We start from the raw sequence: 14,850 nt of genomic DNA on the forward strand, positions 1-14,850 counted from the left end.
ATCCTGAAATTAAAACATGAGCAAGAATATTGTCCGGCTTTGTTTTAGCAGCATCACAGCAACCTCCCTTGCCACCATCTCACGCTCTCTCATTTATCCATAGGCACTTGAAAGTTCAACATAGGGCTTGGATGGGGAAGGCACATGAAATGTAGTGCAAAGCTTGAGAAATTAGAAAATTCTGTAATAAATGTTAGGCTTTGCAATTATACTAGACATTTAAACAAGATTTTGAAGACCAGGGAGAGAATAAGGTCAGATGTAAAGCAGCAGCTGCTAGCTGGATTTTAATGTAAACAACTAACAAAGCTATTGTTAGCTATTTGGAAAACATTAAGGAGCTTTCTCCTGTAAGTGATCATAAAAATGTAGAATTAATAGGGTAAATATTTTAATACAAGACAATCCCCCCCCCCCCCCCTAACAAGAGTTTTTTTCATTAGTGCCTGAATTAACGTCTTTAGAAATGTACGCTGTTTATTACAAATTACAAATACAAAACTGTCCATTTACCAAGTGATTCCAAACTTTTTTCAGTAGAATATGGTGAGGGTAGTAGGAATGACTCTCTACAGACTTGTGGCTTGGCAACCTGATGATCTACCAACCTACATGGTCTTACTCACACTGCTCAGACACCTACTCAACATGCGGAGGAAAGCTCCAGGCCATACGCGATTTCATCAGCAAACATATTCAATTTTATTCACACAGTCCTTTTCAAAACTGACAGTTTTACAATGATCTGGGGTGTAATTCCTAATGAGCAAGCCAAGGAAAACAACTAGAGCTGGACAATAAACAATATTGTCACCAAATAAGCCTTTTGTTCACACTGTCAATTTTTTGGTGACGCTTCCGAGATGAATCCTATATTCTTAATGATGTATTATTACACAATAGCTGCAATATGGCCAAAATATTCCTTTACAATCCCATGCATAAACCTAGTTATAGTTTCTATATGCATGGTGATTCATAAAGTATGAATATATGACAACATATAATCAGGTTTTAACATCAAATAACATCTATACAAAAGAACAGTAAACATTGTAACATGTTAACAATATTTTGTCTGCAGTTTCTTAAGTCACATAAACTTGTATAAAAAGGGTTATGAAAATTATATTTATGAATGCATCTAAATGCAATGTTGTTATGCCAGGCATTATAAGGCAACATATGCCATGCAATGCTGTATAAATGCATTTATAAATTTTCAGTTTGTGTTGTGGGTGATCACCTGTCATTTACAAAAATAATGCATATTGTTTCAGTCACCAAAGATATGTACAGAATGTAGTGTGGAAGTCTAAATTACCCAGTCTTTTGAAAAGTTGTTCAGACTTACAATGTTGTGTAGTACACCTAAGGCTTAATTCAAAGCTGTTGGTGTTCAAACATTTGGAGGAGAACACTAACTACTTATACTATTACATCAGATTCAGTAAAAGGTGACTAACAGTGAGTCCCCACCCGGATTAAAAGAGAGGACAGTTATGCTCTGTTGGACTGTGGGTGGCAGATGACTTGAGATATGACCAGGGAACAAACTTTCCTGAAAACAAGGCAAGGGCTTAAATGGTTGCACCAATTGAGAGCCAACCAAATTAAGATACTTTATTGCAAACCAGACTAACCGGACACATTTGAAACTTCCAAACTACTACCTTTTAAAAAAATCATGAAAAGCAATACACTGAATGTATTAAAAGAAACAAGTAATTTATGATTTTTATTTAGTCTGAGCTGGCATGAATTTCTCACACAGATTATAATTCTATTTTACATTTACATAAAAGATAGCTATCTGACAGCTAGAAAACAAAATGTAACGTGAAGTTTGCGTAGTATTGGCTGATTGCAAATATGAGATAAAATAATACGATAAGAAAAAAAGAAACTGGTGTGCAGTAGCCTTCGGGTAATGATAATGGCTAACAACTAGCAGCTCAGTCTGCTTCCTGTTAACCTAGATAAGCATTAGCCTTTCCAAATGGACATCTGCGGCTGACTAGCCCTGGAGAAAACTAATCTAAGGGATTATTCACCTAGAAAGGAGGAAACGACAGTCCCAATCCCAATCACATTCTTAAGTTTTTTGGGGAGACAGATGCTCTCCTTTGTTCATGTGGAACCTGACTTCTGATATTAACCTTGATGCAAGTTGTAGGTCAGAGGGCAGTTTAGGAAACTTGTGCATGGAGATGGGGGAAATGCCTGGAATATGGCATTGTGAGAAAGCTTGAGTCAGATTAGTGACCTGTTTTCTTCCTCCTAAGGAGCTTGGAGGGCCAGGGAAGTGGGTTTTAGCATAAAGAAAAACAGGATATGTTTAGTAGAGATCTTCAAGTACACACACACTTTATATAATGTCTATACCCTGAACTTAGTGTTGCAATAAACATAAAGAACCAACTAGAGTAGTATTAACTAGAGGCACACTTGCAGGGCTGTGGAGCAGTGGAATTGTGTTTTCTGGTGTAATAAACCATGATCCAATATCTCTGGGATTAGGTAAAACGGTGTTTGTGATCCATAACTAATACTCTAACCTCTGTATCTGATGTTTTATGGGCAGAATCAGGTTCTAACTTGCAAAGTTACAACATCTAGTGTAAGGATTCTCAGAAGAGTACTAGTGACAAAGTCCTTATTAATTATATCAATGTCTATTAAAATCTCAATTCTATTTCGTATGTGATGGAAATGTGTAGTACAGTGATATTATTATTATTATTATTACTATTATTTTCAATCTGCTCTCATGTACCTTTTCACACTTTTTCAGAGTGTAGTTATTTGTTATCCTCCAATAGCGTGACTAGCAAGAACATAAATCTCTTAGCACTCAATAGGATTATATTTGCTACAGGAAACAATAAAATCAACATGAAAAAGTGTATTTTTGTAACAATTCCAGACTAGATTTTTGTCTAAATATACTCATGCATTTTCTTCCCTGACAACTAATGTAACACTTCTTACAAGGAATGTTTAATTTGTGAATTTGTTTTGTTTTCAGTAGTGCAAACGTAGCTAATAAATAAAGGGAGCTTATGTGCATTCATTAGCAACACTGGTGTTTAGCTGTTAATCTCAAAAAAGGCTTAATTATGTGGTTTACATTTATGGCATTCGGCATACACTCTTGTTCAGAGCAACAATGCTAATCAGGTTATATGCTAATGTAGTGTTAGCAGTCCTGCCCACTTGCCTATAATATATTATGTTCGTGTCTGACCTGGTAATTAAACCCTAGGCTGCTCTGTGAAAGGGCACTGGTGTTAGCAACTTTGCTCCTTTAACAAATATACACACATTCTAATACTGTTTGACATGCTGCTGTATTTAAATAAACAAAAGCATATAAGTTTCACTTACAATTATATTTCCAAAACCAGAAGAGGAAAGTAAGCGGATGATATTTTTATTGTGAGGAATTGTAATTGTATGCATGAAATAGAATGTTTGCATAAAAAGAATGATCACAGTCTCAAACTGAAACTGCATAACAATGAGGAGCTGACTGAACAGAAGCCCAATATGCCATAGCCTTATGTAAGCTATGTGATTTGCCTATTTCCTATTACATAAAAAAAAAAAACTACACTGCAATTTTTCTGCTGTACTGTATCTGTTCCAACTTGCAAGAAATATAAATATTAAGAAACACATTGTACTCTGATAATGACATTTTTAAAGCCATTTTATTGCCATTAAGTCCAGTTACCTTTCTCAGCTGCCATTCTCAAGATGTTTTCCTATAAAGTCTCTTTTCTCGTTTTTCAGATGTGAAACCCCACATAAAACTGGTTTGTAACTCACTCGTGTTTAGCAGTATAAATGAATGTTCCCCACAAGGTGGTGCAATAGCAACCAAGTGTATTTTGATGCTGCAATATCTCTCCTCTGCATAGATCATTACCACAATTTGGGTTAACATCAAATTGTAAATTAGATATTTTCCCCCCAAACTTTTCACTTTAATCATAGCTAAACACACTAAAATCCGCCCTAGGAGGAGAATGTCGAGTTGGTAAGGTCAAGGGGGGATCCATTTTTGTCTTGTGGCAGTGGAGTCATAAGCCTCCTACCCAAACAGGCAGAAATAAAGTGGAGCGGCAGAGAGATGTCCTCCTACAGCGATCATTTGGGTGATGTAGCAGCAAAAGGATTATGTCAGATGTGCATGCACCAAACACACACACACGCTTCTATTGACCTCCATAGATGCAGCTGACACAGGAAGTGAGGGAGTGAATAAGAGAGGATTCACAAAATATTCTGTGGGTTGACTCTGTGTGTGTGTGTGTGTGTGCATGCTCGTGAGTCAGCAGGAACAGATGAGTAAGGAACACTGTCAAAGCAGGAAGCAATGACTGATGTGGTGCGGAGGAAGTCCACTCACCCACCACAGTGTATGTGCACTAATGTCATCCAACAAACGGTCTATGGATTACAACTAAATTAGCTACTTCACAATTTACGAGTACTGAAAATAACAGTATAAAACAATATGGTAATTACTTTTACCTTTAGTAAAGTTGAGTATTGCTTACATTTTTTTAATTACTCAATTGTCACCAAAACAAATTGTGAATGAACGTTCTCCATATATATCATGAGGGCCTTTTCTTCTAAGAAATTTTTGGACATGTGCTACCTGCAACAGCTGACTGTAAATTTTACTGAACGTGACCAGTGCAGTAACTATTTTGCCAATGCAAAGCTGATAAATAACACCTAGAATTCTTCAGATATCTTTGGAACACTATGCTGCACAGATTTAGTCAGTTCCATTCTGAGCAGCTATCTGCACTTTGTTACAAATATAATTCTGTGTAGCAAGTTTCAGCAGTCTGACAGAAAACACCATACGTGCAAATAACATGGGAGTAAAAAGTGATTCAGGAGGACATATTGCTGAAGAAGTGATATCCTAATGACAGTTTTTTAAGCCATGGCCTTAAGTTTAGAGAGGTGGGCTCGAGACTCTTGAGCAAGGCACCTAACACCCAGCTGTTCCCCATACGCTATGGCTGGCTGCCTGCTGTTCCAATTGTGAGTGTATGTTCACTGCCCCTAGAATGTGGCTAAAAATTGCTCACTAGTGTGTTTGTGCATTCACTACCTCAGATGGGTTAAACGCAAGTAAAGAATTTACCCAAGTGGATGAGGAAAAAAAAAAATAAAATTTTTTTACATCTTTACTTCCTTCCTGTGGGTGTTTTTAACTCGGACAAAAACAATCTTTTGTTGTTGGTCATGTTGCATGATAAAAGACTCTTCCTGTTAAAGTAGGTGATTCTTCACCATGTCAGTAGCAAAACGCATATTCTCTGATGACAGAGTAATCTGTATTAAGAGGCTATGGTCAGGTCATAACAGTGTGTAAAAGGGGTACTTTCCAATTAAATATTTTTGCATGATTAAATTATTACAATGTAAAAAAATGTTTTTTGTGGATTAGCTTGATGTGTGTGTTCTGTTTTTAAAAAAAGGAATCATAGTTTTTCAAAGTGGTGTTTACTGTGTGTGTCTGTGTCTCTGTGTGTGTGTGGTGTGTGTGTGTGTGTACTCACCCGCAGTAGTTCTGCTGAAGAGGGTCTGTCCTGAGGTATCTTTAGTAGGCAGTAGTCAACGAAGCTCCGGAACGCATCCGACCTTTAAAAGACATCATGCAAAAATATGTGTGTGATTAAAAGTAGAATCCAAAGAAACAGGAAACCTGATTATATTGGTCTAAAGAAAATAAGTATTTAAGTATAAAAGAAAGAAACAAATACACGTTTGTATTTATAACTAATTAAAAATATAATACACATGCTACTGTAAATACACAGACCACACATCTATATCCTGCATTATAAAATGTTATGTCAGTTTTTATAAACATTACATGCCATTGTGGTGTCAATGGATTAACTTTGATCAACAACTATAGCCTGCTCTCACTTATAGAGACACTTGATAAGATACTGACACCAGAGACAATACTGGAGTCACCTGGGAAATGTCATTGTGTAAAGTGTGTAAGTGTGTGCCTATATACAGCAACAGCAATAAATATCACCAGTACTGGTGGATTATTCTCAGGCTGCAGTAACACAGATGTGGCGGTGGAGTTTTAGTGTGTGTTGTGTTGGTATGAGTGGAGCAGAGCAGATAGAGCAGCACTGATGGAGTCAAAGCCGTAGATTTGACCTCTTGTAACTCTGGTAAAATCAGTTATACACAGCCACAGTCTTTCACAAACAAATAGGTAAAGCGCTTGTGGCTAAATGCAGAAGGTATGTAACTATTAGTTTTTCCAGGTACATGTAAACAAGTGAATCTGATGTGTGTGTGTGCACATGTGCATATGTGTGTGTGTACTAACCACTCATTGGACTGCAACGTGGGGGAATCGTTCTGAGCAATGTGATATAAGGCACTCATAGCATTCATGTTGAAAAGAGGAGGCTTGCGTTCGGCTGTTAAAAAATAATAGAAGAAGAAAAGTCATGTGTGAACTAACCGTATTAAAAGGGAGTTCATTCATTTTGTATATGTATACACATCAGATTTTACAACAGGGGTTCCAGATGCATTTATCCTGGATGATCAGTCGATAGAACTGTATCTTTATAGTTTGTGCTTCATTTAAATAACGTTTTCCACATGAAAATAATCTAGTCCAAATATTGGTCCACCCTCACTGATGATTACTTGAAAGCCCACTTGAGAACTGGTCCACTAAAACAAAATGAAAAATCAGTTGCTCTCCAATTAAACCACACACATGTATAATTTTTTTAATTCACTGGAAACATAATATAGCTATGGTCATAGCATGCACTCTGCTCACCCAGCTCAATGCAAGTTATCCCCAGGGACCAGATGTCCACCTTTCCTTCATACTGGCCTTCATCCATGGCTAAAATCACCTCCGGAGCCATCCTGTCACACAGACACAGGGAAACACATGGCTAAATTTGGTCACTGTCTGAACCCTGGTTTGTCCTCGTGATAGTGGACACTGAGAACTGTACTGTCTGCTGGAACCCTGCTTAGTGACAGGTTTATTACCACATTAACTGAAAGTCCTTGTTTTGACCGTTTCACCTTCTCTCTCTCTCTCTTGCTTTTTGGCATTCAGTGTAACATACATTATTACAGAGGTTTATTACACCAGTTACTGACTACATTAGTCTGCCTTTTGGATGCAGGACACTTGCTTTATAAGAGATTTAAGAGATATTCAAGGACATCCAGTTCAAGTCTCTAATATTCCACACTGATTCACAAATCAGGCTTCATTTAAAGGAGAATTTGACATGACAACAACAATAATATTACAACATAACATTATGACAATATGACAACATAATATTAATAATAAAGCATAATTCAGTCATTAAGAGATTCAAATTGGTTTAATATGAAAAGCTTTGTTCTAGAGAAATGTAAAGCCTAAAAATAATATACAATGGTGACGATGCGAACAAGCTATAGATATAGTTTATAAAATGAAATCTATTCTATGATAATTTTGTGGAAATTTATGGAAAATTATGAACAGATCAACCACAGCATTAAAGTCAACTCCTTGTTACTACACTCACTGTCTAATTAATCAGATCCTAAAACAATATAGTTGCACTCTACTGCATTCATTTTAGACCTTTTTAACATCAATGTTCTTCAATGGTCAGAAATTATTTAGATCAGAAAACAGATTTTCTAGATACCAGTCGCGTATCTGTGTATACTGATGATCTGACAGCAGCCACCACAACCTACATCAATAAGCTCACTGAACAACAACAAAGAACATATGCCATCCATATTGGAAGTGAAGCTGATCAAATGAACCAGGAGTGTAGAAATAAGTGTTTCAAGTGTACTATTAAGCAATCTTTATAAGAGAAAAATAACAATGTTATTGTAATAATAAATTCTGTTAATAACAATTATTATATTATATAAAGTAGTAAAAATTATTTAGTAACACTCACCAGTACGGAGTCCCAACAAAAGAGTTGGCAGGTGAGGTCATGGAGGCAGAGCCAAAGTCAGCCAGTTTAACTTGACCAGGCTCAGTGAGGAGGATGTTTCCTGCTTTAACATCTCTATAGAGCAAGAGCGAGAGAGACGGGGGGGGGGGGGGGGCAGTGACAGAGAGGCAAAAGGTTAATTTTGCAATAATTTTGCATCAAACTTCTTTCCTATCAGATAAAATGTCAGGACCAATTGGCTATACAACCAATACAGGTCCTTATTCCACTTAACTGCAAAACAACTTCAATGGCATCTTTAAATGTGAGACTTCGATTATGTCAAAAATTCTCAGTAATTAAACAAGTATTAGGAAGAAATACAAAAGCTTCCTGACCCACTTAAACTTCAAACCTGCTACTAAAGGCCTTCGCTTTGATATTCTTGTCAATATTACAACCATTAGCCATTTATATGAATGGATAGCCATTTTTGTTTTTTTGTGGCTGTTAATACGGTCCCAGAAATAATTACGATTAAAGATATTGTCATTTTAAGTTACTGATATAATAATAATATACTAGCATTTAAAATTTAGCAATTAAACAGTTTAAAGAGCAATTAACAGTTTTTAGCAAACTAGTTTCTAAGTATACTGAGACACAGGAATTGTCTAACTATTCTTAATAAAATATATAATTTTTAAAAAGACAGTTTCTTCCACCAAACAAATCGAGAAAAAGGCCCCAGAATAGAGAGACCAGAGAAAACCAAAAAACAAGAACAACATGCTAGGCTAAAATGATGGTGATATTCATGCTTATGTAAACAATCATACAAGTAAACTCAAAGGGTAAAATTAACATCAGCAAAGATTATTGAGGAAACGTCCATATATTGTATGATATACAGATAATGTAATTACTGTGCCCTATGTTTTGATTACAGTTTTGAAAACTCCAGGCATTCACTCAGTCAGTTTCATGAGATCGTTATGGCATCACGTTAATGTCAAAAGTAGACGGCTAAAAAACACCAAGTGGAAAATTTGAACCTGCAAGTTCTAACATTTCATTTGTGTAAATATTCCTCTTACAAGCACAAATGTGAAACTCATGTGTACACTGAGAGGAATTGCACACACACTGATCATAATCTCTATCTCAAACTGTTTTTTCCCCCCCATTCTCAAATGGTTTTCCTTCTCAATTTTAAAGTTCCCTCGCACACCAAGCTTTTTTCCTCTGGCTCATTCAGCATTCGAGAAGATTTTCCATGCTCTGGTTTAGAAATGGGTGGGTTTTTGACTGTTTGGGGGTGGGGTCAGGACCGGTTTACATTACTGAATGCTATTGGCTGATGTCTCCTGGGTCTGTGACTGCCCACCTCATATTCTGTATATGGCTCGCCTATTGAGAGAAACCTTCTACAAAAATACAAAAAACATGTTTTTTTTTTTTTTGGACAGCAACTATATTCTGTTTTTTTAACATGTTGTTTACTACATATTTCCATATGTGTCCCTTCAACGTTTTGATGTCTTTAATATTAAATCCACAAAGTAATAATTAAAAAAAGTTGACTGGTATTGTATTCTCAGTACCTCAGTAACGACTAAGGAAGTAACCAATATGTTCTGTATTTATGTGAGTGATGGACAGGGTCAGGAAGAGACCCACCTGTGGATCATGTTATGGGAGTGCAGGTAAGCCAGTCCTAGCAAGGCACCGTGGGTAATGGCAGCAATTTCAACCTCTTGGAGTGGTTTCTTGTGAACTGCACAAACAGAACAAGAATGAAAAATAAGCAACAATGAAAGCAATGTATATTTACTTAACAGTGCTGCTCTGGTGTTAGTGGGATTAACAGAAAAAGATTTTGCATTAATACCATTTTGAATCAAAAGGTTTTCTGAAAATTAAGGTGTTGTCCTGAACTGGTTGAAACTACTCAGCATTGCAAGCAGATAGAAATAAGAAAAATTAATTGATTAAGAAAGTGAGTATCCTATTGGCTTAACTTTAGAACCCTCAGGACACATTTGTGATGAAAACGAAAGCATAACCTCTCTTTGGGTTAGAAACAGTATATGTCATTAATGCCAAATGCTTCTACTTCGGTATTGTTATTAATTTTTAAAGGCAGTGGCATATGCACTACATTTAATTTGTGCCCTGCCCCTGCAAACAAAATTTAGGACCAAACAAAAGTAAACAAATAAAGCTTTCAAATTTGGATATGCATTGTTTTTATCAGTAAGAGCTTCGTAAAAAAAAAACCCTCTCAAGGCCTTGCTTATTTTAAATCATGTGACATACAAAAGGCATACACGTAGAAAACAAAAACACCTCAATACGGGCAGGGTGAAGATTGAACACACTGACATTTTTTATCTGGTTCTGCTGGTCCAACTGAAATGACTAGCAGTGACAAAAGAATTAATAAAACAAGTGTGTGCATGTTTGCAAGCTAGAAACCTGATATACAAGAGTATGATTAGCTCAATAAGAATATACAACAAGCTCAGCCTAAACTGGGTGTTCACAAAATAACAGTCATTTATTAATTAAATAGGTTCAATTATAATCAATAACATTAAGATTCCCACACACTGGGTGTTAACGCTGCGTGGCAAGTAAAGACTTTAAATACCAGTTACTGCTCTTGACATAAATAAATAAGACTGTTCTGTGAAGTTGGACAGAGCTAGTTGAACGTGCCGTCATCAGACATCCTGCCTACACAAAGTTTTGCCTAAATTCATGTCATACATTTTAGGACAATCTCAAAATTTAAAAAAAATAAATATATTCAAACATAAAAAAAGGACTTTTTAACGAAAGTCATTCTGGACCATAATTTAAAAGCAGCTTTTGCAAAAATTAAATAAGCTGTAACACATGAAATGGAAGATCATGGAACAGTCCATCTTGTGAGTGTATTAATGCATTATAGCATGTGCATGCAGCATGGCAAGGCTGTGTTTACTCACCCTCTAACAGATCAGAGGCTGAGCCTAAACAGTACTCCATGACCAGCTGGAAGAGAATCAGAGGAAAAACTTTTTTTAGCTAACAACAAATAAGGATCACAACATTCAGTTGCATTTATCTCCTAATTTCAATGCCTAAGTAGTCGCTGAACATACAGAAATATAAAGTTAGAAGTCTTCAAGTAATTTTCTGAGATAATAAATATAATTTATATAATTATTAAGAGAAATAGATGTTAAGATCTAAACAAATGGTAATTTATATAACTGTTTCACCATACATTAATGAGTCATTTAATTAAAGCATTTCTTCTGAATCAGAAACAAGGCAGCAGTGTGCACATTTTTAGTATAAAATGATAAACACATATAATTTGTTTTTTCAATTAAATAAATAAAATAAGTACAACAAGTACAAGTTTAAAACGTCTATTTTAACAGGTCTGCCATCGATTACAACAGAACAACATTTGTGGCAGCCGTTCCTTGCACAAAAAACACAGTGACTTTGTTATGCTCGCCTATGCCTATGTCCTTGTCTTCACGGTTTTGTGGAGCAAACACATGAAGGAAGGGGAAGTGTGTGTCACATGAAACACTGGCAAGGGGAGCCAAGCCAAAATGAGACAGCCCTGCCTGGAAGTGTACTGGATGAAGGCTAGGATAAAAATGCTAACTCTAGAAAGTCAGAAATACGAGCCATCATGCAGGCTAACGTTCATTCATCAGATAACAACCTGGATTATATCAGACTTTTGAGATCGCTTCAGCAAAATTTGAGAAACTGCTGTGTGTTTCTTGTATTTACTGAGACACGGATGAACAAACATCATGAGCAGTGCAATTGAGCTGGAGAGACTAATACCACACACAGCAGACAGTGTGCCTCATTATGCTGTAAGCTCTGCAGTGGCAGGTCTGGTGCTTATGTTTAAAAAAAAAATAAAAAAATTAAAAAATTCAGTGTGTCAAGATACCAGGGTGATTTCTTATTTCTGATCATGGCATGTCAACTTCATTATTATGAAATGCTGACTCTTCTACATGTTACAGGGTAATATACAATTGTTTATAAACAAAACACACATGTCAAAATGTTGTTGTCCTCATTGTTATAATTTTGTATCACTTACACACCTACAGTTAATATCACACACTGTGTGAACTGAAACATAGGCTGCTGAACTATACATTTTATCAGCTCCACTAACCTTAAATGTGAAAAAACTCTGTTGCTCTTTGTTTTTGGCCTCTTTTCAACTTATTGACATGGTGGTGTCTTTGCTAGTACAAGTGGATCAGACATAGTAGTGCTGTTGGAGTTTTTAAAGTGTCCACTTACTGACCACTGTATTAGACACAACTAACATGTTGACCCATCTTGCGCCACTGTGTGTGCGTGTGTGTGTTTTCAATTGTAGAGAAAACAACTTAAGTTGTACAATCTTCCATCCATCCATCCATTATCTGTAACCGCTTATCCAGTTCAGGGTCACTGTGGGTCCAGAGCCTACCTGGAATCATTGGGCGAAAGGCGGGAATACACCCTGGAGGGGGCGCCAGTCCTTCACAAGGCAACACACACACTCACACCTACGGTCACTTTTGAGTCACCAATCAACCTACTAACGTGTGTTTTTGGACTGTGGGAGGAAACCCACGCGGACACGTTGTACAATCATAATAAAGGCATATTTATCACAGTACTCACCCATGCAGTGTTGTCCTTCAGATAACAACCTTTGTACTCAATGGTGTTTGGGTGTCTCAGCTGTTCCAAAAACTTAACCTCCTTAATGATGTCCTGCCACTTCTATAAAGACAGACAAAGCAAAGCACCCTTAACCTCACCCATTAATACACAGCAGGACAACAATTTCACACAAATCCACCCAAATACTGGGCTTTGTTTAAACCAATGATTAAACTAGGTTTGCACCAATTCATGCTGTCATACTTTGTATAACTGTAACTAATAGCTAAAAGGTACTTGAAATTGAGATCTTTATTTGACATTCATATTATTATTCAGATTTACTATTCGGCTGTTAAAACTGTGGCTATATAAAACACTAATTTAATGTGTAGGTTTTTGGTGTTTTTATTTTGGTGTTTCTTACCTCCGTGGTCTGTTTGCCATTATAGGACATCTTCTTAATGGCAACCACTTCATTGGAGTAGGAGTTTCGGGCCTGTTTAAAAAAAAAAAAAAAAAAGATTTTAAAAGCATCCCACAAACATATGTCAGTCCATAATCTACCTTCAATCAATTGTTTGTCCAAATCACACTCACCCATTCAAACTCTCAAAGCTAATCCACCTACTAACATGTGTTCCGGATTGTGATGGAAACCCTCTTTTACAAGATGTCCTCAGCTGGGAGGGTGAAAACTATCACTGCTCTTCAAAAATGTCTTTATAAATGTCTGCTAAGGCAACGTAAGTGTCCACTTTTGTAATGTTGGCTAACCAGCAACATCCTAGCTAATCCTAGTGACGAGTTCTGGTCTAGGTGGCTAAGATGTCATTTGCTCTCCCCATATTATTGAGTAGTTCTAGCCAGTCTGGGTTAGGGTTAGCTAACATAATAGAGTTGGGAAGTTCTTGTTTTCTTCCAAGTGTGTGTGTGTGAGATATATATATATATATATATATATATATATATATATATAAAACAACTAATTGATACGTTTAAAAACACAGATAGATTATAAAATTAATATTTAGTCACAGTCCAAATTATTATTCAATACTGTAACAAGAAGGCTTTTTAACAATTGTTATCACATTAAATAAAACAGCAGAACAATTCTTCAAAGGGTTAAAACACAGATCACCATCTGTCTTAAGAACAGCTTGAATGGGGTCCTACATCTGGAGTGTGTGTGTGTGTGTGTGTTTTATAGGGAGGAGGGGATTTGTGATGCAGATTCCAACCCTGCCACAGATTTTCTAATCAAAGGCTTTGCGTTATTAGTTCCCAGATTAAGAAAAAGCAGGAGAAGTTGTCAGAAGGCTGTGGAGCTCTGTGCCAGTGGATTCAGAGGGAGGCAAAATGTAAAGCTGCCAGTTTAAAAGAGATGGAAGGGAGCAAGACAGAAAAGCTCAACGACTGAGCTTCAGTATTAAAAGCTATTTTTGGTCTCTGAGGACTGAGTGTGCTTAAACTGTGTCCTGCCTACGTCCTCCAAAGAAACTCCACCGCACACAAAATCCAGCTCCGTCCACTAGATTTGGGATGAGCTGGAGTAATTTTGTGATACAGATATAATATCCACTTTGTAGCTGCTGTATTTGTGAGAGAATGCAAAGGCTTTTTAAAATAGTCCTTACAAAGTAAACAGCCCCGAAGCTCCCATGGCCGATCTCATGGAGGTCACAGAACACTTCCTCCGGGTCATCTTTAAAAAAGAGGCTGGCGAGCTCAGGGTCCACTCGCGCTCCTTTCCGAGTGGACGAGGGCATGATGAGCTAGACTGCACGTCTGGAGACCACCCGCTGCTCACCCTCATCCGCCAGCCCCCACATTTATCTGATCTACCTGCAGATCAGACAGAGACAGTAACGTAACAATACAACACAAGTTAATGCATATGTATGCATCTTATCATTTGCACAATAACTAAAATGACTTTGCCATATACTACGTTTGGAAATCAGAAAGTATAAATCTAAAGCATATTTTCAGACTCTTTTTTTGAGACTTAAAAACAGTTAGTTAGACATTACATTAAACTGGTCCTTAGTTTGCCATGTTAATAAATGACAAGTTTACAGGGAAAACCTAAATATTCTTTATATCTCTATAAGAGATTTTATCCCAAATAATTTTTCAGCATTTAGGTTTATCTGTATTTTATGAAAGTTTACAAAAT

At 36.6% G+C, this 14,850-nt stretch overlaps 1 protein-coding gene across 2 annotated transcripts in view; it reads right to left on the minus strand.

The window, feature by feature from the left end:
* Positions 1–14,850, minus strand: part of LOC136678187 (serine/threonine-protein kinase TAO3-like) — a 71,886-nt gene that overhangs the window by 20,401 nt on the left and 36,635 nt on the right. For both annotated transcript variants that reach the window (XM_066656123.1, XM_066656122.1), the window contains exons 3-11: positions 14,309–14,516; positions 13,096–13,167; positions 12,687–12,788; positions 10,976–11,021; positions 9,663–9,759; positions 8,004–8,117; positions 6,854–6,945; positions 6,386–6,479; positions 5,589–5,670 (exon numbers count right to left, since the gene is read on the minus strand). In XM_066656123.1, coding sequence (XP_066512220.1) covers positions 5,589–5,670; positions 6,386–6,479; positions 6,854–6,945; positions 8,004–8,117; positions 9,663–9,759; positions 10,976–11,021; positions 12,687–12,788; positions 13,096–13,167; positions 14,309–14,440 — 831 coding nt within the window. In that variant the 5' untranslated portion in view covers positions 14,441–14,516. The remainder of the gene's footprint in view (positions 1–5,588; positions 5,671–6,385; positions 6,480–6,853; positions 6,946–8,003; positions 8,118–9,662; positions 9,760–10,975; positions 11,022–12,686; positions 12,789–13,095; positions 13,168–14,308; positions 14,517–14,850) is intronic.

This window comes from Hoplias malabaricus, chromosome Y, assembly GCF_029633855.1.
Source record: "Hoplias malabaricus isolate fHopMal1 chromosome Y, fHopMal1.hap1, whole genome shotgun sequence".
In the NCBI taxonomy this organism is placed as follows: Eukaryota; Metazoa; Chordata; class Actinopteri; order Characiformes; family Erythrinidae; genus Hoplias; species Hoplias malabaricus.